General features: G+C 58.8%; 4 protein-coding genes across 11 annotated transcripts in view; 1 reads left to right on the top strand and 3 right to left on the bottom strand.

Annotated features, from left to right (window-relative positions):
- The first annotated feature begins 3,215 nt into the window (after window positions 1–3,215).
- On the top strand, window positions 3,216–5,784 carry SLC16A11 (solute carrier family 16 member 11). Of its 3 annotated transcripts, XM_011231316.3 has the most exons (5): window positions 3,217–3,440; window positions 3,685–3,892; window positions 4,159–4,302; window positions 4,467–5,234; window positions 5,321–5,784. In XM_011231316.3, exons 2-5 carry the CDS (start codon window positions 3,691–3,693, stop codon window positions 5,548–5,550), a joined length of 1,344 nt encoding a protein of 447 aa, XP_011229618.2. In that variant the 5' UTR covers window positions 3,217–3,440; window positions 3,685–3,690; the 3' UTR covers window positions 5,551–5,784. The 3 variants fall into 3 exon arrangements, with proteins under 3 accessions (XP_034502880.1, XP_011229618.2, XP_034502881.1); XM_034646989.1 differs by having other exon boundaries at window positions 3,216–3,892; XM_034646990.1 differs by lacking the exon at window positions 3,217–3,440 and having other exon boundaries at window positions 3,793–3,855.
- Window positions 5,785–6,280: 496 nt separating this feature from the next.
- Window positions 6,281–10,314, bottom strand: SLC16A13 (solute carrier family 16 member 13). Its single transcript, XM_034646991.1, has 4 exons — window positions 9,225–10,314; window positions 8,945–9,088; window positions 7,580–8,317; window positions 6,281–6,873 (listed from the first exon to the last, which is right to left on the bottom strand). The coding sequence occupies exons 1-4, from the start codon at window positions 9,421–9,423 to the stop codon at window positions 6,677–6,679; spliced, it is 1,278 nt and encodes a 425-aa protein (XP_034502882.1). The 5' UTR covers window positions 9,424–10,314; the 3' UTR covers window positions 6,281–6,676.
- Window positions 10,315–12,086: 1,772 nt separating this feature from the next.
- BCL6B (BCL6B transcription repressor) lies at window positions 12,087–17,874 on the bottom strand. Of its 2 annotated transcripts, none has more exons than XM_002924475.4 (9): window positions 17,702–17,874; window positions 16,975–17,165; window positions 16,519–16,740; window positions 16,061–16,408; window positions 15,699–15,823; window positions 14,961–15,125; window positions 14,731–14,861; window positions 14,477–14,614; window positions 12,087–14,138 (listed from the first exon to the last, which is right to left on the bottom strand). In XM_002924475.4, the coding sequence occupies exons 2-9, from the start codon at window positions 17,151–17,153 to the stop codon at window positions 14,022–14,024; spliced, it is 1,425 nt and encodes a 474-aa protein (XP_002924521.1). In that variant the 5' UTR covers window positions 17,154–17,165; window positions 17,702–17,874; the 3' UTR covers window positions 12,087–14,021. The 2 variants fall into 2 exon arrangements, with proteins under 2 accessions (XP_002924521.1, XP_019660646.1); XM_019805087.2 differs by lacking the exon at window positions 17,702–17,874 and adding an exon at window positions 17,644–17,673.
- Window positions 17,875–23,387: 5,513 nt separating this feature from the next.
- The window catches only part of C17H17orf49 (chromosome 17 C17orf49 homolog), a 2,905-nt gene continuing 402 nt past the window's right edge, over window positions 23,388–25,890 (bottom strand). The window contains exons 2-6 of one of the 5 annotated variants that reach the window (XM_034646872.1): window positions 25,704–25,798; window positions 25,037–25,138; window positions 24,176–24,366; window positions 23,865–23,969; window positions 23,388–23,647 (exon numbers count right to left, since the gene is read on the bottom strand). In XM_034646872.1, the coding sequence (XP_034502763.1) occupies window positions 23,583–23,647; window positions 23,865–23,969; window positions 24,176–24,366; window positions 25,037–25,138; window positions 25,704–25,798 (558 nt within the window). In that variant the 3' untranslated portion in view covers window positions 23,388–23,582. The other 4 variants (XM_034646870.1, XM_034646873.1, XM_034646875.1 and 1 more) reach the window with 4 other exon arrangements.

Raw genomic sequence — 25,890 nt, 5'->3', positions numbered from 1 at the left:
GGGGGGGGGGCATCCACTGCTAATCGGCAGTGGGTGGGGACGGGGTATGACTCCCTGCAGGGGGCCTCCCCCCCCACCAGTGGGGACCTGGGCAGAAAGACGGAAATAATTTACTTAGTTATTTAAAGCCTGATTTTCCTACACATCAAAGATTATGAAGTGGAGGGGGGGGTGCCTGGCTGGCTCCGTCAGAAACACAAGTGACTCTTGATCTCAGGGTCGTGAGTTTGAGCCCCACGTTGGGTGTAGAGATGACTTAAATAACTGAAACTTAAAAAAAAAGATTATGAAGTAGAATGAAGTGGGATGCCAACTTCCACATGAATTTTCAATGTACAACAACATGTTTCAAAGAAAGTTCCCATGTCAGGAAAAGGCATCTCGCCCCAGACTCTCCTGTCCCCTCCGACTGGCGTGAACCCTCATCCTCTGTGCTCAGCGGCGAATATCACTGAACACCAGCGAACGCTACAGCAGGGGAAATTTCTGAGAAGCATCCGTCTCCGGGGAAACATCGACATTCCTTCACCTGGCCTTCAAGACCTGTGACGATGGGAGCCTCTGTCCCACGCGATCCTCCTGTTCGCTCCCTCGTCTCCTCAGAGCTGCTATTTGCAGCTCCCCAAACCATAAAGAATATGCCAGGCTGGTTCGTGCCTTTGTGATTTTCCACAAGCTTCTCCCTTTGCCTGGAATGCCCCTGCCCACACAACCATCTGGCAAACTCCTACTCATCCTTCAAGACCCCGCGTAAAGGGCTCCTCTTCGGCGAAGCCTTCCCAGCAGGCCCGAGAGCGGAATGAGTCAGCAGCTCCCAAGCTGCACCTTGTGGTGTCTATGTCCCTCTCCTTGTGTTGAGCTCTCTGCATTTCACCTTTTCCCTAATTTGCTTGTGGGGGCTCGGAGGGGAGAGACTGGATCATTCACGGTTGTACCCCCAGCCCTAAGGACAGCATCCGGCACGGCCAGGCATCTAGAAATATCTTGTACGAAGGAGCGAATGAACAAAACTTATTTTGACTCCTTTCTTTTTTGTTTTTAGAGTCGAGATAGGGAGACTACTAGCATTTTCTCACGACCTTTGGAAAATGCTAAGAAAACCACTCACCATAAGCAAAAAAAAGGTAACTTCACCTCTTTTTGTCACCATTCACATCTTATAACCCGTTTAGTTCTGCCGAGAACTCACCAGCCCTGTGGCCTGCACCACACCTGGTTCTTTCTGGACCATGTGGTTCTTTGCCATCGAGGCAGGAATAGAAGTGGGGAGAGGTGGGGAGAGGCGGCGGCCCTGGAGGGTCCAGCCAGGCCCCTCCAACAATTGCAGCAAAGGGACTGACACACATCCCATTGCCGGCACTGCTCTAGGTCCCGTACTCGCGTGTGTGTCCACACAGTGACTCGCTCCATCCCCATACCGACCCTACCATAATAGGCGGCTGCTATTATGAGCCCTATTTTAGAGATGAGGAAGCTGAGGCACGTACCTTGCTTATAGTCCTACAGCGGATAAGCGGCGGAGCTGGGATTCAAACCCAGGGAGTCCAGCTCGGGAGTCCATTCTCCCAGCGTCAGCGCTGTGTTAGCCCCATAAGCAAAAGATGTGTAGTGATGGTCGTTTTGGCTGAGAATATGAGACCACAGGGTAAAAGAGGACTGCGCCCTTTGACGACCAATCGCCCTGGTCCCAGGCTCTGGGATGCCCTCTGGGTTCATGAGTATCCTGTAAAGGTGGTCAGTGTTACTTTGTACAACTCCCAGACCCAGGGGCCCAGTCTCCTCTTTGGCTTGGGGGGCATGTGGACCCCACCTAGGAGAGGGTGTGATTGGTTTCAGATTGGGGGGGAGGCTCTGCTTGCCACAGAGTCCTCGGCAGCCAACTCAGGAAGTAGCCCGCTCCCCCTCCACCCCTGGTGGCTGAGGATCTGCGGGCTTCACCTGCCAGGTGTCTCCCACAACAGCAGCCCAGGCTGGGGAATCCAGTGAGACCACTGTCCTAGGGCGCCCATGGCAGGACCGTACACCTTTAAGGACGCCTGTTTCCCATCCAGGACATTTCAAGGAGAGGGGACAGCAGATGCAAAAACTCAGGAGTGAGGAAAAGCTAGGCCTGTCCTTGGAGCAGGTGAGGCTCTATGGCTGATGCTGGCGGAAGAGTGCGCAGGACAGAGGGGAGGGAGATGGAATGCGGAGGAAGTGTTCCTTTGGTGGTGAGAGGCCTAATATCCGAAGTAGAGAAACGGGGTTGTTTTCCTCCGATTTGCAGCTACTTTCTCAACAACTAGGAAACACTGCCACCGCGTGGCCCTGGGGTGATGCGGGCTCCAAGCCGTACAGAGCCAAATTTTCTGATACTGCGTAATCATTAAACCCAAGAACGCATCTCTTGATTCAAATAGCTCAAGTAAAGCAATGGTAACCTTCACCCCAATGTGGAAAGGACACTTTAAAATCAAGTTTTCCAAGAAATCCCTGCCTGCATTCAATTCTTGGATTTTTTACCTTGTTTTAAAACTCCGAATCGAAGTCTTCAGCCATTCTGATTCCAGGGATCCTTCCAGGCCAGTGGGGCATCCAACTGTGCCCAGGCCATTCCCTCCACTGGGGCATTTCAGTCCTAGGTCTGTTCTCCCTGTACCCTCTGCAGTTGGACAGATTCAATTCAAATATCCACCATCTTTAAGCTGGGTGCTTTGGGGACAAGGCACCTGACCTCTCTATTCCTCAGTGACTTCATCTGTAAAACGGGCACGACACCTTCAGCGGTTCCTTGTGGGCGTGAACAGGCGACGTGGGTCGAGTGCCTGGCACATCACAGCTCCTTATAAAGAGGGAGCCTCTTCCTCCTTCTCCGCCCTTGAGGGCCGGTAATTGCTGAGCAAAGAACGGGCACTCAGTGGAGGTCAGTGATTAGATATCCGAGAATTACCTGGTCCCCCAGCCAAGTTCTCATCTCAAAGACGAGAACAAAAGTACTCATCGTGGCAGGCCTTGGGGGATCACCCCTACTTCCAAGTGTTGCCCACGGGCCCTGGGATTGCGGGGGATCGCAATCCACGCGTCCCCTCCGCGGGCAGCAGGCGGCAGGTGCGTGCGCTTGAGCTGGGTGCGGCCGCCTTCAGTCCTCCCGCTCGATCCGCGGGGGCTGGGGGGGGGTGTGTGTCTGTGGATAATTCAATCCCCGTGGGACTCAGCGTCTGGCCTCACCCGCGGCTCGGCCGATTGGCTGACGGTGTCAGCTCCCCCGCCCTCCGCAGCCCCGCGTCCCAGGTGGCTCAGGCCCCCAGTGGTGATCTCTGTTTACCGAGAGAGCCGGTCCAGGTGGGGCTCCATCTCGGCGCTCGCTCCCCTCTGGGGCCCCGCCCGCGCAGGAAGCGGGGAGAACACCTGGCCGAGCTGCTCCTCGCCCTTCCCCTCCCCCCACCGCCCGGAGAGGTCGGGTAAGGGGGAAGGGGTGTGTGTGGGAGGGGGAGTCCCAGGCCCGGGGGATCCGGCTGTCACCCGGTCCCGGGAGCTCGCGCGGACCCTGGAGCTGTATCCCTAGGCCTAGCTCCCATTCCTTCCGCCCCGCCCTACCGTGCTCCGGGGGACGTGCCTACCCTGGGCCAGCCCCCAGCACCTGGATTTCAGGGATGCCCAGGTCCCTAGAGGAGGCACGGACGTGGTGTGTTCCCCCTTCCCCAGACGGCGATGACCCCCAAGCCGGCTGGACCCCCGGACGGGGGCTGGGGCTGGGTGGTGGCGGCTGCAGCCTTCGCGGTGAATGGGCTCTCCTACGGGCTGTTACGCTCCCTGGGCCTTGCCCTCCCTGACCTCGCGGAGCACTTTGACCGAAGCACTCAGGATACTGCGTGGGTCAGCGCCCTGGCCCTGGCGGTGCAGCAGGCAGCCAGTGAGGGGGGCCCCCGAGGTGGGAGGCGGGAACCGGGGTGGATTGGCGGAGTGTGTGTAGTGATGGAGAACCCACCCGATGACCAGACAACCTGGAAAAGGGCGCCCGGTGGGACCGAGTTCTAGAAAAGAGAGGGTCTTGAGGTCAAGGGGAGGAGCTATTAGGCTGGGGGAGAAGTTCTAGGCCTGGCAAGCAGCCAAGGAGAAGTGTTGGATCAAGTTTGGGGGTCCAGAGGCGTGTCTTCCGTTGACTCCGCCCCCTTCCAGGCCCAGTGGGCAGCGCCCTGAGCACCCGCTGGGGGGCGCGCCCGGTGGTGATGGTTGGGGGCGTCCTCACCTCGCTGGGCTTCGTCTTCTCGGCGTTCGCCCGCAGTCTGCTGCACCTCTACCTTGGCCTGGGCGTCCTTGCTGGTGAGGGGAGAGGGGTACCCCGGTCCTTAAGGGGCAATGTCGGTGAGGGGCGCTTCTTGGGGGCTGGAGGCCAAAGGGGCGGGGCCTCCTGCGAGAAGCAGGGCTGGGATCGCGGGGGCGGGCATCCCAGGTCCCTGTCCTGACCCGGTCCCGTCCGTTCGCAGGCTCTGGCTGGGCCCTGGCGTTCGCCCCGGCCCTCGGGACCCTGTCCCGTTACTTCTCCCGCCGTCGAGTCTTGGCCGTGGGGCTAGCCCTCACGGGCAACGGGGCCTCCTCGCTGCTCCTGGCGCCCACCCTGCAGCTCGTCCTTGATACTTTCGGCTGGCGGGGCGCCCTGCTCCTTCTCGGCGCCATTACCCTCCACCTCGCCCCCTGCGGCGCCCTGCTGCGACCCCTGGTGCTCCCTGGCGACCCCCCGGCCCCACCCCGCGGGCCCTTAGCCGCCCTCGGCCTGGATCTCTTCGAGCGCCGGGCCTTCTTGGTTTTTGCTCTGGGCACAGCCCTGGTCGGGGGCGGGTACTTCGTCCCCTACGTGCACTTGGCCCCTCACGCTCTAGACGGGGGCCTGGGCGGCTATGGGGCGGCGCTGGTGGTGGCGGTGGCCGCGGTGGGGGATGCGGGCGCGCGGCTCCTCAGCGGGTGGCTGGCGGACCAGGGCTGGGTGCCCCTCTCGCGGCTGCTGGCGGTGTTCGGGGCTCTGACCGGGCTGGGGCTGCTGGCCGTGGGGCTGGTGCCCTTGGTGGGGAGCCAGGAGGGCTGCGGGGGGGCCCTGCTGGCCGCGGCGGGAGCCTACGGGCTCAGCGCCGGAAGTTACGCGCCCTTGGTGTTCGGTGTGCTGCCGGGGCTGGTGGGCGTCGGCGGTGTGGTCCAGGCCACAGGGCTGGTGATGATGCTGATGAGCCTTGGGGGGCTTCTGGGCCCTCCCCTGTCAGGTAAGGGCCTGAGCGAACAGATCCGCTCGCGGCCATCCTCTGCCCCTGGATCCCAGGCCCCTGAATTCCTTTCCCCTTCCCCGCAGGCTTCCTAAGGGACGAGACGGGAGATTTCACAGCCTCCTTCCTGGCATGCGGCTCTTTCATCCTCGCCGGCAGCTTCATCTACATGGGGCTGCCAGGGGCGCTGCCCTCCTGCCGGCTGGCCTCCCGGCCGGCCACCCCTCCCCCCGAGAGGGGGGAGCTGCTCCCTGCTCCTCAAGTTGCCCTGCTTTCCCCTGGAGGCCCTCAGTCCACTCTGGACACCACTTGTTGACCATTCGTTTGAGCCACTCCCCCCGGTAAAGAATTTCTATCTAGTCTCCTTCAAGCTCTGACTGTTAGCCAATCTAGGAGGCTGAGAACATTCTTTCTATGTAAGATAGTCAAGGGGGCGCCTGAGTGGCTCAATCAGTTAAGACTCTGACTCTTGATGTCGGCTCAGGTCATGATCTCAGGGTCCTGATCTCAGGGTCCTGAGATGGAACCCCGAGTGGTCTCCCCGCTGGGCGTGGAGCCTGCTTAAGATTCGTGCTCTCTCTCTCTCCCTCCTCCCCTCTTCCACTGTCACTTTTTCTCTTTTTCTCTCTCCCTCTCAAAAAACAATAAAAACAAAACAGGGAATCTCTGAGAAGTTGCCTACCTGTCAGCTTGAGTGTGTTGGGGGTGCGGGCTCAGGAGGGGGCCGTCTGCCCCACCCAGACCCCCCAGCTAACTCTTCCCTGCATTTCAGGCTCCTTCCACAGGCCTGAGGGAAATGTTGGACCAGACTTCAGCTCTTGCAGCTTTAGTTCCCCTCCCAAGCCACCCTGTGTCCTCACTACTGTCCTCTAAGTCACAAGGGACAGTGGGAAAGGGGAAGTCTGTGGGCCAGACGGAAGGACTGTGGTCCAGACAGCAGAGTCCAGGGTTAAAGCAGGTACCTTCCCTCCACTTCCCAGCCATGAGCCCATTCAGCCAACCCAAGCATATGGGCCCCAGCTCTTTTTGAGGTTCTGACGATTATGCAGTTTCCTTATTCAGTTTTATCTCAAAAGGGTATCCCCCTTTCCCAAACATCTGCCTGCAGGGATGGAAGCTGGTAGACAGCACTAGAGATCACATGTCAAACACAGTAAGTCTCTTGGCCTTTGGTTTTCACGGCTGACTCACAGCTCAGGGGAGCAGGCTGAGCTCCTGGGTCCTTTGGAAAAGGCTGTGGGAGCAAAGAAGAGATAGGAGTCCTCGACAAAATACTAGGGCTTGGTACATGCATCGCAGGACCCCCCAGGCCTGCCCTAGGGGGGAGGCCGTTCAAGATGCTTAAGGCACTGTGGTTCTGTGGGCACCAGGCTAGGCCAGGAGGAGACGATCTGGAGCTGCCCAGCTCCGGCTTTCTGGGTCTGACGGCCCTGATTTGCAGTTCAGTCCTGTCCCAGTGCTTCGTTGGGCAGAGAGACTTTGGTATCCACTGCCTCTGTGACAAGGTCCTGGGGCTTGGAGGTGGAGGCCGAGGAGCAGAAGTGAGGCAGAGTGGTGAGGATGCCGCTCCCTGCAAGAAGGAAGGCCCCAGCCACCATGAAAGATGCAGTGTAGTTGCCTGTCACGTCCCGGAGGTAGCCTAGGTCCAAGAGAGAAAAAGAACACACGTGGGTGACCCATTTCCCGAGACTGATGGAGGAAAGAGAGTAATCCCTGGCCCATCATCTCAAAAGAGTTCGAACTCACAAGGCATGTCTGAATGAGCTCGAGAACTCTGGCGTCCCCAAGGTTTCTACAGGTAGTTTCTGGAGGGGTAATTTCAGCCACCCTCCTGCCTTCAGAAAGGGCCTCCAAGCCAGCCAGCAGAGACTTGGGTATCCAGAGCGGGGCAGGCATGCCCGTGCCCTTCTTTCAAGCAACCACGGCCCTCCCATCTATACTCTCAGTTAATAGTTAAGAGGAGAAAGTTAAGGGTCTGAAGGTTTTGGCATCTGGGCTGTGGAGAACTTTGACCCGACAGCTCAGACACCTGGGCCGGGGCCCAGTAGGCCAAGGGAAAGGCCAGACCCATGCAGGCTATGTCTGGCCGGGTCCAGCCAGGTCATCTAGCACCCAAGCCGTAGGCACCCTGCCAAGGGGTCCTCAGAGCTCCTCGGAGTCTTTCCACAGCTCCCATTTCTTTGCCCCGTGGACCCCCTTCGGGGCTGCTATGACTGGCCATGCAGGCTGTGTTCTGTGCTATTCCAGACGGCAGTATTCACATACACTATAACGTAAATAGTCCCCTCCCCAAATTGCATGGCATGGCAGCCCTGACCCCGCCCCTGAAACCCAATCCCCCTTACCTGACAGAGGAGCCCCCAGCAGACCCCCGATGCTCTCAACCATCTGTACCAGTCCCAGGCCACAGTATATCCTTCCAGTCCCCACCAGTTCAGGCAACACGGAGAAGGCCACCGGGGTCAGGGCCCCTGATGTGAAGCCATAGGCCACGGCCAGAGCCATCAGGGCCGTGGGAGTGCGAGCCACGGGGAACAGGGCCAGTGTCACCCCAGTCAGGGTGGTCCAGAGTGTCAGAAGTCGTGCCACAGGTCCTGGGACTGCATCTCCTAGCCACCCAGAAGCCACACGTCCCACGAGGTCAGAAATAGCCACGACCGAGAGTAGGAAGGCAGCAGACAGCGGGTCCCAATCCAGGTCCTGGAGGTGGGCCATCAGGTGCACGTAGGGAATGAAGTAGCCAGTGTTGATCAGCGTAAGGGCGGCAGCGTAACGGAGGAAGGGGCCGTGCTGCAGGAGGGACGCAAGCTGGGCCCCAGGGCCGCCCGTGCCAGGGTCCTCCCTCAGGGAGAGTGGGCGGAGGAGAGCACCACAGGCCACCAGGTGGAGGGAGAGGGCAGACACCAGCAGTAGGGCCCCCCGCCAGGCATAGTGGCTGACCAGCCATTGGAAAAGTGGGGCGAAGGCAAAGGAAGAGAGGCCCACGCCAGTCAGTGCCAGCCCTGTGGCCAGGGATCGCCGTCGAGAGAAGTAACGGGACAGGCAAGCCAGGGTCGGAGTGAAGGTCAAGGCCCAGCCAGAGCCTGTCAAAAAGGAAGAAACGGGTTGGGGGACCGTTAGGGCTCCCAGGGCACCTGGTAATCGCACCGCTGCCCAGCTACAGAATGTTAGGCCTGGTTTCGAGCTGTATGACCCTGGGTATTTTATGTTGTCTCCCGGCCTCGGTCTCCTCATCTGCAAGCCGGGGGTAATACACCCGATGGGACTGTGGAGGCTTAGAAATCCTGTGTGTACGGTAACTGGATCCGAACTTGGGAAGTTAGGCCCGGGCTAAACCACTTCTGGCTGTGTGATCTCTGTCTGCCAAGTTACATAAGCTTCGAGAGCCTTTCTTTGTCTGTCTGTAAACTGGATAATGGTATCTCTTTCGCAGCTGCAAGGCCTGGCACAACTTCACGGTAATTCTTCCTTTGGTACTCCAGCCCCGCCAGCCCTGGGCTTGCAAATTCTGGCCTCGACATCTTTGAATTTCTCAATATCCCCACACCACGATGATCAGTGTAGTCATTGCTCTAAGACTTCCTTCCCTTCTGGGTACAGGTGCCAGACAAAACTTTCCTGCAGCCCCTCCTTAAGCCTCCAGGAATGGGCAGGAAGAAGGTCAAAGTCCGGAGGCCGCTGGCCTCTCCTGCCCTTGTCCAGGGCCTCACCTGAGAGCAGCCCAATACTGAGGTACAGGTGAGTCAAGGAAGTAGCCAGAGAGGCGAGCAGCATCCCCGACGCAGCCAAGATGCCCCCGGCCATCACCACGGGCCTGGGTCCGTACTTCGTGCTCAGGGCACTGCCCACGGGACCTGAGAAAGGAAGACAGTCATTGGCGCCCTTGGCCAGTATCCTCCCCAGCCCCGCCCTTTCCTCTCCAGCGTCCCCGCACCCCGCTGCCCTTCCCAGGGAGGGTCGCGGGCCGCGGGACCCAGGCGCGGCGCTCACTCCCAAACTGCTGCACGGCGATCCCTATGGAGGCGATCCAGGAGACACGCGCCGCCCGCTCTTCAAACGCCGCCACCAACTCCACGAAGAAGACGCCGAAAGAGCGGAGCACCCCGAACACCAGCGCCGACTGGAAGAACGCGGACAGCACCACCATCCACCCCCAGCCCCCGTCGGGGGGCTCGGCCCTGTGCGCCATGGGCTAGGGAGCAGGGCTGCCGCCACTCCGTGCGGCCCGGGCGGGAGCGGGGCGCGGCACCCTCCCCCTCTGCCCACCGAGCCGCCCCGCCGCGCGGCGGAGGGCAGGCTGCTGCAGCAGAGGAAGGCACCGACGAGGCCGGGAGGCTGGGAGGCAGGGAGGCTGCGCGAGGCCCCTCTCCCCCGGCGGGGCGACCTAGGTGGGGAGAGCTGGCGGGCTCTGGGCCAGCGGCTCCCGGGGGCGTGACTCCGCGGGCTGCGCGCAGCGGGTCGAGGCGTTCAGCCTGGAGCCAGGAGGCGGCCCTGGGTTTGGGCCCCCGCCCTGCAGCGCGCTGGTCACCGTGCGGGTTATCCGTCCTATCTCTGCAAGTGTCAGCTACCTGTCTATCCTGGCGGTCATCCCTGTCCCCGGATCGCGGGTGGGGAAGCGGGACTCCTGAGCCGGGGGTGGAGCCAGAAGGGCAGGGCGGGGCTTAGAGCTCGGTTCTGGACCGGGACAGTGAGTGGGGCGCATGCGTCAGGAGGGGACCGCGGGAGGCCGACTAGATGGGCCCCACGTGACGTAGGGACCTACCCCAAGGCTGTTGCGTCTCCCGTCCACCTAACCGGCCAACGCGTCCAGATTCCCGCACCAAGACCCTCACGTAGGGAGTTCATGGGGGTGGGTGGTGGGTAAACCGGTTCAGGAGAGGAGGACACCCGCTTGCTGAATGGGGGGCCCGGTGGCAAGGTCAGGTCGGGGTGAGCATAGGGGCTCCGCGCTGAGACGCAAATGAAATGCCTGTCCTAGCGCCCGAGCACACTGGAATCCAGATGCCTGGATCCCCAGGGGCTCAGGGGCCAAGGAAGACACCAGGGCAACGGACTGCTGGGCTGCTGGCGTCCGTGTCTGCAGTGGCGACTCAGTTCCTGTTGCTTCTGTCCTCGCTAACAGGAAATCTACAAGTCACAGAGACCAAAAATAACTCGGGAGAGGAAGGGCGGCCGTGAGTGCACTCAGGGCCTCCCTGACACCACTACACCCCTTCCTCAGTGGGGCTGAAACCTTTTCCTCCACCCTCTGGCAAAACTATTTCCTAACAGCAGGTTTTGATCTCCTGATGGGGTTGACAAAAGAGAGGAGCTCTTATCTCGCAGCGGTCAGCCCCTCCTATCCAACCAGTATGGTCTCTCCACCTTACATAACACCAATGGCTTGGGTTTCTGTTTCTTCATCATAATTCCTGCCCCCCAGGACCCTGACTTGCAACTTGGGCTCCAGGGCTCATACCCAGACAAGTGACAAGTGGTGGGAGGCTGTGTTTGTTTGTTTGTTTAGAGAGGGAGTGCCTGTGCACACTTGGCGGATGGGAGGGGGGTTGGGGGGTGAGTTGGGGGCAGATAGGGTCTTAAGCAGGCTCTTCACTGAGTGTGGGGACAGACACGGGGCTCTGTCTCACCACCCTGAGATCATGACCTGAGCTGAAATGAAGAGTCCGAGGCTTAACCAACTGAGCCACCCAGGCGCCCCTGGGCCGTGTAATTTTAAAAAGCATATTGAGCCCTATAATTTTATATGTGGGAAATAAAAATAATCATACCCCCCAAACTTTGTTTTGTTAAATGGAGTCAAAACTTTGGCTGGTGGGAAATAGGCCAAGCCATAGCAATTGATGTGGCTGTATAACAGAGTACATAGGACCGCTAAGACCTCAGCCTCTCAGTTGCTTTTCCTAACTGTAAATTGGGGGTAATAATAGTACCTACTTTCGAGGGCTGTCAGGGGAATTGAATTAGAAACGCTATGCAGAAGAATGCTTAGTTTAGGACCTGACAGGTACCAGGGGCTAAGTAATCTTAGCTGGTCTCATTTCAGCAGGGCATAAGCTGTAGTTCGCGGGGGGGGGGGCGTTAGTTTAGATTCTTTGTTTCGTTTTACTTAGAATTATTTCTCATCTAGGTCATGAGTTTTCAGATGGAGAAACACAACCACAGACTGTAAATGTAGGCAGGAACTGCAGACCACGTTAATGGACTTATTTCACAGATGAGGAATTTAAATCCAAAAGGGAAGTAACCTAACAGAATTGTGACCCTCTGCCCACAGCAGAACAGAGCTGCGCACCCAGGACACACACGGGACAGAGAAAGGGTGGGAGAGAAGCATGCCCTGAGCACTGGATAGAGTCCAAGGCACCACTGCTGTGGGAGGGGCAGAGTTGGCCTGTTGGCTCTAACCACATGCTTCACCTTCTCACTGCCACCTGCACTCTGTGCTGTCCTCAGCGGACCCAAGTCCTATCCATTTTCCTTGGTGGTGGTGGTGGTAGTGGTAGGGGGTGTCCCAAGCATTAAGATCTCCACAACAGATGCATCCCCCAGCCTCTTGGTATTATTAGTGGCTTCCTGGTTTCTCCCTGCTGCCTCCACACCTCGGGCAGGAAGTGACTTCAGCAGGATGCAGGTGGCTCAGGAAAAACTTCATGAGGTCACTGGTTCCTACACAATGGGCCGGAAGGCAAGGGCAGGGAAGGGGAGAACAAGGGCCATTTAAAGTGTCTGATGGGATGGGGCGGTCGAATGGGCACAGAATACAAAATGGAATCGAGGAGGGAAGAACCCTCTTCCCCCTGCCTTTCACCCCAATCCCAGATCCTCCCAGGCAAGAACCCTGGACACAGCAGGCAGCACAGAGAGGGTTCTTTATTCCAAGATTCCAATCTTGCAAGATCCATCATTTCTAGCCCTAGGCGCTCTCCACCTGCCCAACCAATACTCACACTCACACACACACACACACACACACACACACACACACACACACTCATGGTTCCTTCTCATATCTTTCTTCTGCTTTCTCTCCCTGCTTCAATTCTGCAGGGGGGAGGAAGAGGGAACAATACCCCACCCCGGAAATTCAAAGTGCTCCTTACCCTCCACCCATACCCTACAATCAAACATTTCTCAAGGCAGCAGGGGAAGAACTGTAAATCAAGGCTTCAGAGTATCCTCTCACATTCCAGACATCCCATCTAGTTAAGAGGCATCCCCATTCCCAACTTTCTACCTACTAGGCCTACAACGGAGACTGTGCCCCTCAACCAACCTCTTAATCCTACCCGGATACTTGGTCAACTAGAAGGACCATCAGTCAATTACTCTTTTAAATCTTCTAAATCCCTAATCCCAACAGTAATTCCAATCATAATCCCAAACTACAGCAAATCCAGAATGGAACTCAGCCCCTTTTTTCTCCCTGTGGAAGGTTCTAGTGCATTCACTGGTTCCAGACAGGAATGCAGTGACAGGAAGGCCAGGTCACAGACCTAGCTTTTCTAAGGTAAGAAAGTTACCAAGCACCTGTGACTTCTAGGGGCAAAGAAGTTTCTGGAATCTGGACGCTTGCCAGAAGATGTCCAAAAACCCACTAAAGGAAGAAGGGGCTTGTCCCAGGCAGAGAGAACCCCAAGGAACACTGGAACCCAGACACCTCCACAGTTAAGGACTGGTACGATTTTTCATCTCTTAGTCAGGATAGAGTTTAACAATTCTCCCGTAGGTCATAGCATTCTTAGAGTCTGGGCAGAATCAGAAAAGGTTGCATCATCTCTGATAAGGAAGGGATCAACCCAGTGCTGAGAACAGGCCCCAGTGCGAGGATTCTGGGCTCAACTAAAGCCCAACTCATGACAGATCGACACAGTGCAGCCAAACCTAGGTGACCAGACTCATGGGCCCGTGAGGGCCATATGAGAAAGCCTCTCCAATCATCCCTCCTGTTCCAAGACTGCCAAAGCCCCCACATCCACGGCCTGCGGGAAGCACTTCTTACTTCCGTTTCCAGCTCACCAAAAAACCTTCCTCTGAGTCTTGGAACCCGAGGACAGTCTATACGCGGTTCTAGCCTGCTAGAGAACCTACAATACCCAGAATACCAAAGAGGGTTCCTGACCCAATTCCACAACCCCACATGTCCCCAGAGCTGCCCTACAACAAATAAGGTTCCAGACCTAGGATTGGAAGGGACGGGACACAGAGAGACCCTTTCTCCATTTTCAATGAACCGACAAGCAAACGGATAGGAGAAACAACAACTGTAAAGATGAAAGTTATGACAAGAATACACATAGAACAGTCAAGCCGAAGGAAGACAGCCAAGTGCTCATCTCTGCCCGCAGAGCTGTGACCTCACACGCTGTGCTTCAGGTCACATCTGATCACACTTGTGGGAGAGGGACGTGGGAAATGCAATAGAATGAAGGCCCTGGTGTTACCCACAGGCCTCAATAAATTATATTTACAGAGAAACCAAATGAGAGGGGGGCCGCAGGTGGAGGCGCGTTCCCTCCATGCCCCCTGCGCTCCCGCAGCTCCCAGCTGGCTGTCTCCTCCGAAACAATTTGGATTGTGGGGAAGAGGTTTTGACCAGCAAAACAGAGGCAGATCAAGCGGAGATCTGCCACCCCTGCTCTCCCCAGTGAGAATTTAAGGCGGTGGCAGTTTCTGACACCGGAGGGGCCTCGCACGCCCCCCATGCGCAAGCCCGACGGGGAAGCCAGACGTGAGCCCGCGGCCGTCCCGGGTTCCGGGAAGCGCGTGGGATCTGGGCGGGGCGCCCAGCTAGGGCCCCCCCAGAATGTGGTAGTGCACTTTGGTGTTCGTAGCAGCTCCGTGCTTCTGGCGCAGATGCAAGCGAAGTTGACTCTTGTGCCGGAAATGCAGGCCGCAGGGGTCGCACTGCGGGAGGACAGCCGGTCAGCTCCTGCCCCCTCCACAATCACCCCCGAGGAGCAACCGTCCGGCTCTCGGCGGAAGAGAAGCTCTCCGGTCCTCGCGTCTCCCCAGATCCTCTGCGGAGGCCGCGGGGAGAGGCCCCGCCCCCTTCCACCCCCTTCCACCCCCAGCTCCTCCGCGCCCAGCCCGGGAGCCTAACTTCTGTGCGCGCGCTTCCCTGCCCCGGCCCCGCCCCTTATCTTCCAGGACTCCGCCCACTTCGGGGGGCTCCGGGGCCCGCCAGGCCAGCTCCTCTCAGAGCTCCGCCCCTAGGTAAACGCCAGGCCAGGTCGGGTCCTCACATGGTACGGCTTCTCCCCCGTGTGGATGCGAACGTGGCTCTTGAGGGTCTGTAGGTGGCGGAAGCGAGTGCCGCAGGTAGGACAAGGATAGGGCTTCTCCCCGGTGTGGATCAGCACGTGCGCGCGCAGATGCGCTACCTGGGAAGGGAGGAGACCTCAGACCGCGCGTCTAGGAGGCACAGAACCCTCCCTGACGGCCCGCCCGGCCCTCTGGCAAATTTGCCTCCGAGCCGGCTCGGAGATGCGCTCCGTACCTGCACGAAGCGCGAGCCGCACGTCTCACACTTATAGGGCTTCTCTCCCGAATGGATGCGGCTGTGCGTTTTCAGGTTGGCCGGCCTGTTAAAGCGGGCTCCGCAGATGGAACAGTGGTAGGGCTTCTCCCCTGGAGGCAGGGGAGCAGGGAGATCAGGGGGGCAGGGAGGTCAGGGACTCCGCCCCAGGACGCCCGCGGGCACGAAGGCGGGGCCCTCCCCTCCCTCACCTGTGTGCACCGTGCGGTGACTGGCCAGGTTGCCTTTATAGCGGAAGGCAGACCGGCAGAGCTGACATTTGTAGGGCTTGTCCTCATCCCCAGGAGCCAAGGGGTCCAGCCCCGACGAGCACCCAGCCACCGCCTCACAGTTCTGGCAGCTGAAAAATTCACTTCCTGGGAGGGAGGTGGGTAATAACAATACCACTGAGTCCTCAAACCACCCTGGTAGTAGGTTTTCTTTTCCTCAATTTACTGTGAAGTCTTCTGGAGCTCATTTGACTTATTCAAGGTCACATGGTTAATAAGAGGCCAAGCCAAGATCTGACTTCATGTCTGCCTGACTACATAATACTCCGCTGATGTCTTCAATAGTGGCCGTGGTAGGTGGATGCCCCACTAATGGGTGAAGTGTCTGTTTCTCTCTCTTCTCTTGGACTACTGCTCTGCTTGACAGCTTGCCTGAGAGGCCCTGCCAAGCCCTGGGCCCACCACTCAGCCCTGATGGGAACAGGCCAGAAGTTCCCAGACTTTGCTGCTCATTGGAAACTTTAAAAAAATACTGATTCCTGGCTCCCACTTCCAGATATTCTGATCTGTGGGGTGTGACCTGGACAATGGGATTTTTAAAAGCTCCCTAGATGATTCCAATTTGCAGTAATTGGGACAGGCCTTTCCTTTTGGCCCACACTGGCCCTGAGCAGCCCGAGGAGAAAAGCCAAGGGAGGAGGTAAAAGGAAGGGCTCTTACCTGGTGGTGGACAAGCCCGCCCAGAGTGTGAGCCAGTGGTCTCTTGAGCTGGGGCTGCGAGGAGATGGGGGGGATTGACTGGAGCCCCACATTTGAACTGTCCCGTGACAGCAGTTGGAGAGGGCCTAGGCAGGTGGCAAGCCCAGAGAAAAGGATTAGGAGAGATTTTATGGAGGGGGTTCTCGCCTGGAAAACTCGGAGCGGAAGGCCTACCCTCTGGAGGTGAGCCAATACTGACCCATGAGCCAAATCCGATTGTGCTGCCAGAGTCCCACACCCCCACTCCCTGCTCCTGACCACCCAGTGGTCTGCCTCCTAGCTGGGGCTGGCTCAGCAAATTCTTGAGGTTCCAGGCCCTGTACCTGCTCTGGGGACCAGGAATGGGTCCTTCTTCGCTGCCGCTGCTGCTGGAAGCCTCATCTCCGCTGGGGAGCCTGGCCTGGGGGCAAAGTTGACCAGAACTCCTCTCTCCCGCCAGGCTGCCTGCTTGGGAGGCCTGAGAGTTTAGCACGATGAACTTGTACTTTTTCCAGTTGCAGGCCTTGGGGTCTGGGCTGCCTGGACTGGGGGGGCCTTGACTGCAGCTTCGAGACTCGGTGGGTGGGTCTGGATGCCCTTCGGAGCGCCTGGGGCTGCCTGGTGGAGGGGCCGTTGGGGGCGTGGGGGGTTCTGCCTCCAAAGGCCGCAGGGAGATGCCCAGAGGTTCATAGCTGGGAAGAGTGCGATGGATATTAGTTCTCTTTCCTAATCTTGGCCTCTGCCCTTGACCCCTGGGATGCCACCTCACCCCACGGAGGACACGGAGCTGCGGCTCCCTCACCTGGCCTGGATGAAGCGGTGGCATGCCTGGACCACGTGTTCCATCTGCAAGTAGGTGGCGGCCGCGAGGACGGCCGGTGCAGTGGCTGGAGAGAGGCGTAGGCGCGAAGTGTACATGAAATCCAGGAGAGGGGCGAAGCCTCCGGCTTCGGGGCCCCCGGGCAGGGAGAGCACGTCCACACCCACGCCTGCGCGGCCTCGGAAAATTGAATAGAAGAAGCCACTGGAGAGAGGGCAGATACGCTACGTTAGGGCCTGGGGAACCCACGGAGACACGCAGCACTGTAGAAAGCCCCACCTCTTGTCCATTATCCCCCCAATTTCCCGACGCTCGACACGACGCTCAGCCGCATGCTTCTGGAAGGCTTGGCTTCGGATCCCCTCCCAAAGACCTCATGATACCACCCCTTTCCCATTTGGTCCCGCCCCCCCCACCCCCCCCAGTCACTCCTCGAACCTGCAGGCGATAAGAACCGCCTTGTGAGCTCGAAGGGGTTGCCCGCCAACCAGCAGCGTGACGTCAGTGAGGATCCCGCGCAGGCGCAGTTCATTCAGGTTGCCCAGCACGTCGGAGGAGTGGCGAGTGAACTCGCGGACGTAGCCCAGGGCGCCCTCCGGTGTGGCGGTGGAACCCATCGCGACGCAGGCCTGCGGGTGCCCCAGGAAAGGGCTCAGGGACCCAGGCAGTGCCCAGACGCCTTCCCTCCGCAGTTCGCCCCTTCTGCGGACATGCAGCCAGGGCCGAGTGCCCCCCGCCCGGCTCGCGCAGCCTCGCGTGAGCCGTCTAGCTCTTTCTGCCCCCAGCTTACTCGCGCTCGCTTCCCCCCTAGACTCCACTTGCTTGCGGGAGGTGGATGCCCCCACGCCGCGGCGTCGACGGCCAGTGTGGGGAATCCGGTCCGCAGCGCCCTCGGTTCGACTGCTCTTGCCCGTGCAGCACCCCGCTCCCCTCGGCCTCACCGCGCGCCTGAATCTCAGGTGTCCGACCTGCCTGGGCACCCCAGACGGCCTGCGGTCCACACCCCTCCAAATCCCAACCCAGGCTCCCTTTCTGAACCACGGAATTCCACTACTGTCTAGTCCCGACCCCTAGTTTAGCCTAAGTAGTGGGCCTCAGTCTTCCTACCATCAGCAACCCTTTTGGGGGACCCAGGAGTCTGGCTCCCTCGGTCTGTTGTTCTTACCCCCGTCCTGCAGGGGCTGCGGCTCCTCTTCTCAGGGGGGCGGGGTCTCTCTCCCCTCTTGGACTCGGCTCCTTTATCTGGCCGGGATGGCGGGGGCGGGGGTGGAGGTGGGGTGAACGCCTGGGTCTGTATCCTTCCTTCCTCCCTTGCTCTCCAGATGGCGAGCCCGGGGCGGGGTCTCCGGCTCGAGGGCGGGACCTGAGAAACCCGGGGTGGTCGTAACGTAAGGGGTCTTGGGCCATTGAAAGTGGAACCGGGGATGGGACACTGGAATTGGGGAGGAGGTTGGGGATATGGAGATTGGAAATGTGGGTGACCCGGGTCGTCGAGGGGCCTGGGGCAGGGAAAATCGGTGTGTTGGCTTTTGGAAGAGGGGGGGGCCTGTTAACTGGAGCGTAGATACGGCAAAACTCCACCTTCCAACGTACCGTATCAAGGGAGATAAAGGGGACCCAGCGAGGCACCAGGTTTGGGGAGGCCACGGTGGACTCGCGTGGGTTCTCAGACAGCGGGAGCGCGCGGTGTGAATGACAAGCTCCTCTAGCAGGGCCTACAAAAAGGGGGGCTGTGATCGGGCGGGGCGGGGAGGGGACGGATGTGATTTCTAGTTCGTTTCCTTCCATTGTCCTGCGACCGGACGGCTCCGCCAGCTGCTTCCCCTCGAGGAGGTGGGGAAAGCCCCGGGTGGGGGCCCAGAGACGCTCAGGAGACCTGGGCGTCCGGACTCTCGCTCCCGACTCTCTTCTGAATCCTTTTAGGGATCCAGAGAGACAGACTCCCGCCCAAAGTCCGCTCGCCCTCCCCCAATCCCAGCTCACTAGGGCCTCGGGCACCCGCCCGTCGGCTACGCTTGGAGGCTGGCGGGACGCCGGGGTCCAGCGCGGCAAGTAGGCAAAACCCGGCAATGTTTGACTCCTTCCACGAGAGGGCGGACGAGCACAAGCCTCGCCTCGCCGTCTCCACCCGGCTGGGGTCCGCTCGGACCAGGGCGCAGGATCGATTCGGTCTGAGCGGCTGAAACCTTCGTCCTCCTCCCCTTTGCGCTGGTTGATTTTGTCCCTCTGTCTCGTACGGGGCGGGGGGGACTAAGGTTGGGCGGAGGGAGGAAGAGTTAGGCGACAGAGGGGACTTTGCTCCGAAGGCTGGGGTTCCTAATCTGGGGTGAGAAATCCGGGGGCTCTGGGAGCAAGGGAACTGGTGGCATAAGGAGTGGGGTCTGAGCCCTGGGAGCTCAGGGTTCTCTTTGCTAATTAAGCTAGACACTATTATCTGTCGGTAGAGGTGAATTTTTAGTGAACATTAATCTGAAGGTTGGGTGGGGTGGACAGAGAGAAGGGAAAACAGGGAGGGTCTGGTGTTAAAAGAAGGAAGAGAGGGCAGGAGGGGGCCGATAACCGATAACCCTAATTTTAGGTCCCTAATCTGGGAGATAGGCACGGGTCACATCCTCGTATTTTGTTTGGGGAGACGTTGGGGGCAGCGATGTTTATCGGAGGGGGATGTGCAGAGCTGAGTCTTGCGGCAAAGCAGGACTTGCTTTTGGGCGCGGGAGAGTGTACAGGTGCCCAGAAACAGGACTGCCCGTTATCCATGGAGCTGCCTATCTGGGCCTGCGGCGTCTTTAGCTGCTCTGAGGGTGTCTTTCTTTGGGTGCGGGAAAGAAGTGCTGAGAAAGGGGATCCTCGACCACTAGGGATTCAGGGCCGTGATGTGACTTTTGCATGTGAGGGTTACTCTGGTCTCTGCTCAGTTTGGAGGTGGGAGTTGGAAGAGGGGCTCCCTTTGGTATCAGGAGGGAGTTGATTTTGTGTGACGTGGTCAGCAGGGGAGTGTATGGTTATTATGTGGGGTTGAGTTAGTTGGACTGTTCTGGGCACGCGGGGCTGCATTCAGAAGGCCTGAGCGCCAATGGTAAGTTTGAGGCATGCGGCTGATTTGGAAGCTACCGTAGTTCTGGGGACTCTGACACCCATAATTTGGAGATTGTCATCTTGGAATATCAGGACAACCCACTAGGTTTTCTTCAGGACGTGGATGAGGGTTTTGTTTTGGGGACTCATAGTCATTGGTGTGTCTGGGCACTCTGATTTCAGGTAGAGTAGTCATGCTGATTTTGGGGTACAGTCTCTGTTGGGAAGCCATCAGGCTTAGGTTAGATTTGGGGGGACATGAAATTCAATCTGGAGTTTTTTTATTAGCTTGAGGTGGAATGTAATAGGAACCTGGGAGCAAGTGTAAAGGCCGCCTGTGTGATTGTGGGTCATTGAGGCAGAGCAAAGCTTTGAATTTGCATGTTGTGGAACCGTACTGTGAGGGGTGGATAGTCCTGTGTAAACATAGATAGCCACGAAGCTTTTTCCAGGGAGAGAAACAAGGTGAGGGCCCAGGGTAGGAGACTAAAGTTTTGGGGTGTCCTTATTTTGGGGTGTTTTGTCATCAAATACACTCTTTGGGTGTATTTGATGATGCTGAGGGATGGGTCATAAGGTGAGATTGATCTGGGGGTTCACTTAATTTGGAGCATGATGCTGGTTTGGGATGTCCTTTGCTTATAGCTAGCTCCCTCTCACCCCAGATTCTAGAAATCTCTTTCTTTACCAAACCCCCAGTTACGCCCAGGACTGGAAGGAAGAAATTTGGAAAGGTAGTAGGTAGTGTATCTCCTCTTATTTCTATGTGGCCTGGATAGATCTGAGGGAGAGAAGGTGGTTTCAGACTTGGAACCCCAGTTTGTTACGGGAGCACACCTCACTTTCTGGGAAGGTGGGGGGAAAATGGGGTGTCCCGTGGTCAAGTGAACACCCCTGACCAGGGCAGTGCTGTTGGAACTTTGGCAAGGAGAGGTGGTGGTGGGGGTACAAGGAGGTGATTCTTGTACCCTGAGTTTCTAGGATAAGAGCCCCAAACAGAAAGCAGACAGAAGACTGGGAATGCGGGTGAGGTGGGTGGGGGGAGGGGTTCCCCACGGCAGCAGGGGCGAGGGGGTAAGCCAGGCCAGCTCTGCACGCCTGGGTCCCTGCTCTCTTCGGCTCTCCTCCCCTCTCTCCCTCCCACCGCCCACCCCCCCAACCCAAGGAAAAAAACCAGCCTGTGCAACAGCAATGGCAGATTCCAATCCTCCAGGCTTTCCTTAAACCACCACGGAGACCAGCCAGGGGGGAGGGGAGGGGAGGATCGGGCTTTCCTGCTTCCCTAAGCCTGGGGCTATGAGCTTGACCTCCTGGCCCCTGGCCCTTTGAGGAGTGCCCCCCGGTCTGGAAGCCAGGTTTCCTGGACCCTAGCCCCCGAGCGGGGGGGCCTGGAGAGACGGGGAGGAGGAAGGAGGGAGTGACTTCCAAAATTGGCATCGGGACAGAGCAGGGCTGGCGGGAGGCAGGTGAAAGACGGAATTTTCCTGAAAAAACGGGGGTATCTGAGGACCCCAAATTTGGGGTGCTAGTCCAGGACCGTCCTGCCAACATCCTAGATTTTTTTGGGATTTTTTGGGGCCCCCGGGACCTCTCTAGATGGGGTGAGGAATGTAGTGTTGGGGGAATCTGACTGGGGCATTGCAGCTGCCTCTCCCGCCGAGTTGGAGACGGATGGGCTGGGACGGGTTTGGGGGGGTGTCCCCAATTCTGACTGGGAATGGAGGAACCCCCTTCTGAGCTCTCTTGTGGGGGTCCCCCCTCCCTAGGGCACTCCCCACTCCCTGAGCCAGCCGAGAGGAAGGAGGCCAGCGATGCGACTGGGGCGGCTCCTTTCTCCTGCACCCCAAATGTGAGGGATGCACCCCAAATTTTGCTCCCTTCAAAATAGGGGACCAGGATCTCAGGGGAGAGTAGCTGAGGTAAGTGGGGAGGAAAGTGTCCCCTGTTTTCAGGAGAGACGTGGCGGTTGGGGGGGAGGTTTGGAGGTGCGTGCTGGGGTGGGGTTGGGCTTTGTCAGTCTTGGAACTGGGGGGATGATTGGAGAGGCTTTCCCTTATGCCCCTAAACTGCAGTCCCCCAGATGGAAACCAAAGACTGAGACCAGAAGGCCCCCCAACATCCCCAGCCGTTAGCATAGTGTTTGATTTCTGTTTCACCCCCACAAAGGCTCTGCCGAGAATGGGAGCTGGGGGCAGCTTTTCAGTTTGGGGGGCTAGGGAGGCTGGAGTGAGGAGGAGGAAGCTTTGGCAGGATTTGGCGCAGGACAGACAGGGGTCTCGAGGGAGGGGGTCTGGCATCCCCCGGGGCCTAAAAAGACTGCTTACACCCACCATCTTAGATCTTTCTGATTGCTAAGAGTTTTGGGGGGTGTGTCGGAAGGGGGGTGGTAGAGGGCTGGAATGGGAGGTAGGAGGAAAACTTTTGGGTTCCAGAGGATGTTGTTTTGATTTGTGGAAGGGATTTTGGCCCTTGGATTTTGCTTTCTGTGGGGTGCTTTTAAAAATCATGTCCTGGACAGGAGGAAAAGGCTGAGGGAAGGCCTAGGGTGGGGGTGGGGAGAGACATGTTTGTCTCAGCTTAAACGTGGCTTTCTGGGGTGGGCCCGCCTTCCTGGGCCTGGTGGATGGGCTGATGGGGGTCGTCGCGGGGGGTCGGGCGAGGGTCCTGGGGGGCGGTGGGGAGTGGGAACAGTGCTGGGGGTTGAGTACCTGGCCCCCAGGTCCAGACAGCCCTCTTCCTGGGCCCTGCTGCTCCCCTTTCCCCCTGGCCTCCATTTCCTGCCTTTGGCCTCCATCTTGTGGCAGGCCCAGGGCCCAGGGCGACTTCCGGCCCCCCTCTCCCCACCATGTTCCGGCCCCACCACCTCTGGACTGCCAACTCCCAGCCCTGCTGTCCTTGGCCTTCTGTCCCTCCTTGCTTTCTCTTGGGTTCTGACCCAGGGAGGGGAGGGACGGACACAGGAAGCCTTGGGTCCCTGCCCTTGCTGAGTCGGGAGGCAGTCTGTTGGCCCCCCACAGTCATTCCCTGTTTCCTCTGCCTCTGACCCCACCCGAGGGATCCCCTGAGCAGAGTTCCTGCAGAGGGATGATGGTTCCAGTCTTATCCCACTGCGAGCTCACCCCTTAGGCCCCTCTCCCTCCAGTGGCCCGCCACCTCCTAGCCCTGGTTCCTTGTTTCCCCCCAACCCTTCTTGGGGCCATGTTTGCCTTCTAAGCCTTCTCTAGGTCCCTGCTCTTGGTGCTGGGGGTCTTCACGGCACCATCTTGGGCTCCCTTCCTCTCAAGCCACCCCAGTCCTGCTCCCGCCCCAGCAGCACACTGTGGTTTGTACGGCTCTGTGGCCACGTCCAAACCACACTGTGGTGTTAGAGCGAGGGTGGGGGAGGCACCGCTGAGGCTTGGCCCTGGGAGGCCACCCTGGAGAAGCAACACAGAAAACATCTGGGCCTTCTTGTGAGGTGGGGGGCAGGGGGGGTCCTGGAAGCACTGGGAATAGCCCCTCTAAAACCCCCGGGGCAGCCTCAGGAACACTGACTGCCAGAGATCCTGGGAGTTAGGCTCTGCCCTCGGAGAGCAGAGTGGAGTCTTTGTTGCCCACACCCAGCTCCCCTGGCTCTAGCAGCACAGAAATATTGGCACCGGGGAGAAAGTCTGCCAATATTGGCTGTGCTGCTCCAGGCAGGGTGGTGAGAACGGCGAGGAGGGGCTGAGCCCCTGTGGCTCAGGAGGGAGGCAGTGGCCCACCAAGCTTCAATCACGTGACACTGCACACACCAGGCGGAGAGGGCAATCTTTATTGATTTCTGTATAAAAAATTCATCAGGTGGAGGTCAGAGGGGTTGGGGGCAGATGCGCGTACGGGAAGGGCAAGGTGTGCGGCCCCAGCAGCCTTTTGACCTTGCAGGCTTGCTCAGAGTCCCAGGGGATCCGCAGGTCCAGGGGGAACAGTGAGAGAGGTCAGAGGTGGGAGGGTCAGCGAGAGATCAGAGGAGGGTCAGCAGAGGTCACGAGAAGGCCAGAATCCAGGGTCAGGCTGTCTGGAACAGGAAGCAAAATGCGCCGAGATGGAGCGAGCCCCAAGTATGATTCCAAGACAACTGTTACCTCCCCCGAGCACCCAGCTCCTTGCTGACCCAATCCCCTGCACACGGGGAACCTTCTCTTCCCAAGCCTCTGTACACAGGAGGGGGCTCCTGTGGAGACCCTCCCCCACCCCTCCAGCTGGCATGGGAGTGGGAGGAGGAGGACTCCTACCCTGGTCGAAGTTGAGTTTCTTGGCCGGAGGAGTTTCTCCCAGCCCTTCGATATCCACCAGGTCACTGTTGGCGTCCGAGTCGTTCAGAGCACTGAGTGTCACATCTGGGGGGGGGGGGGGTAAGCTAGGTTTTAGGTTCTCCAACTGCCCCTCCCAGCTTCCCAAAGTTTCCAGCTCCCCCTCCCTCTGCCACTGGGAACCTCGACAGGGGAAGGAAGAGAGATTGGTCCTTCTTTGACCCACCCCTGATTCTCTCACTGAACCTCGGATGGGCCCCTGAGTCCCCAGGCAGCAACTCGGCAGCCCTCACCAGCCTTCTGTTTCTTTATGGGGGGACCCCCAGCCTCAGGGACACTGGAGCTGCTTGGTGGAGGGGCAGCTGCAGGAGGTGACAGGACACCAGATGGCACCTTCTTGGGCCCTTTCTTGGGCGACTCAGCTGGAAGGGGGATGCCGGAGTCTTCATATACCTTGCGCTTCACGGTGGCCTTTATCTGGGCCCTGAAGAGAAGAGAGAGCAGGTTAGGAAGGGAGTCGTCATAGCGACTGAAGGAAGAAGAGAGGGGCGGGGCAGGGGTCACGGGCCGCTCTGAAGGAATACTGGGGATCCCTTCATGAGCATCATGGTTAGGGCCCCAACCTTTGGTAGGGTTCTTGTGTTCCCCCAAAGCTTTGCACACACTCAGGGCAGATGGAATGTGAAGAGTGGACTCCCTGAACTGCGTAGTGGGGAAGGCCCATGCCCTACTTCTCTTCTGGGAGGGATGTGTGGCTGCGGAAGGCTCCCAGGGAAGCCCTGCTGATCCACAGGTGGACTGAGACGTAGGCACAGATCCCACTCGACTAGTTCGGAATCACCATATCCCTAGAAACACCGCAGTGGCACCTCCAAGGAGCTCTATAAACCACCAGGGAACTCCCGTCACCAAATTCAATTGTTGGGCATCTCCAGCAACCCGAAATAAAATTCTCCCAAGTTCCTGGTTACCATAGCATTTCAGTAACTTCTGACCCACTCTTTTATTCTTTTAGTCTTGGAGGAGGTGCTAACACAACTAGCAGCGAGGTAGGAAAGCTTGCTGAGCTGGAAGGGAGTTCTCAGGAAGATGGAACGTGGGTGTGGAGGAAGATAGTGCCCACCTCCCTTCCCCTGCAGGCCACCCTCCCTCACACTGTCCGTTCCTTGATGACACAGCTGATGTGATTAAGATCGTCCCCAAACCGCTTCACGGCAGCCCTCAGCATCTCTATCTCCGTCTCCGTCCACTTGGCACTGTCAGAGGGGAGAGGGGGACAGGAAAGTGGGAAGAGGGGGGTGTGCAGCCAGCCCACAGGCTGTGCATTCCACAACCACCAGCCTCCTCCCCCCAGTCCCTGGGCCTCCTTCTGTGGGTCCCTAAAGAGAGCTTCCTTTAAAAAAAAAAAAAAAAAAAAAAAAGCTCTTTCGCCCTGTGGGAATCCTGAGGACCCCCAACCACACCTATCCCAACAGCCACGTTCGAAGAAAGCCTGTCTCCGACCACCGTGCAGCAGCTGCCGTACGGAGCCCGCTGAAAGCAATCCCACCCGCGGGGGGTCTTACAGACAGAACCCCGATGACGGTGTGCAGCGCTCAGGTCGTCCCGCGCGCCCTGCGGTCGGCTCGCAGCACGGCAGAGCGGTGCCCGGGTCCGGGTCGGGAGCCGCAGTCTGCGGGTGCATCTGTCGTGCCCTCCTGTGACAAGCGCGTCTTCACACCCGCTCTGCGCGGTGCCCGGCGCAGGGCACACTACCACCTGCCCCTGCCCTAGCGCGTCCGCGTCGGCGACCGAGTCCGCGCGCCGGCCCGGCTCACGTACCCCGCGGGGGAAGAGTCGGCCACGGGATGCAGCTGCATCGTCAGCTCCCCGAGCTTCGTGAAGGCGGCGCCCGCCGCCGAGAAGATCTCTCCGACCTGGGGGCGGGGCGGCGTCACGGGGGGCCGGCGCACACCCCCGCGCCGTCCCGCCCGGAGCCCCTAGCCCCACCCCAGCCCGGCTCCCGCCC

This window comes from Ailuropoda melanoleuca, chromosome 17 (assembly GCF_002007445.2).
Source record: "Ailuropoda melanoleuca isolate Jingjing chromosome 17, ASM200744v2, whole genome shotgun sequence".
Taxonomy (NCBI): Eukaryota; Metazoa; Chordata; class Mammalia; order Carnivora; family Ursidae; genus Ailuropoda; species Ailuropoda melanoleuca.
Note: the sequence above shows the minus strand (reverse complement) of the source record. Positions and strands in the feature narration are given on the sequence as shown.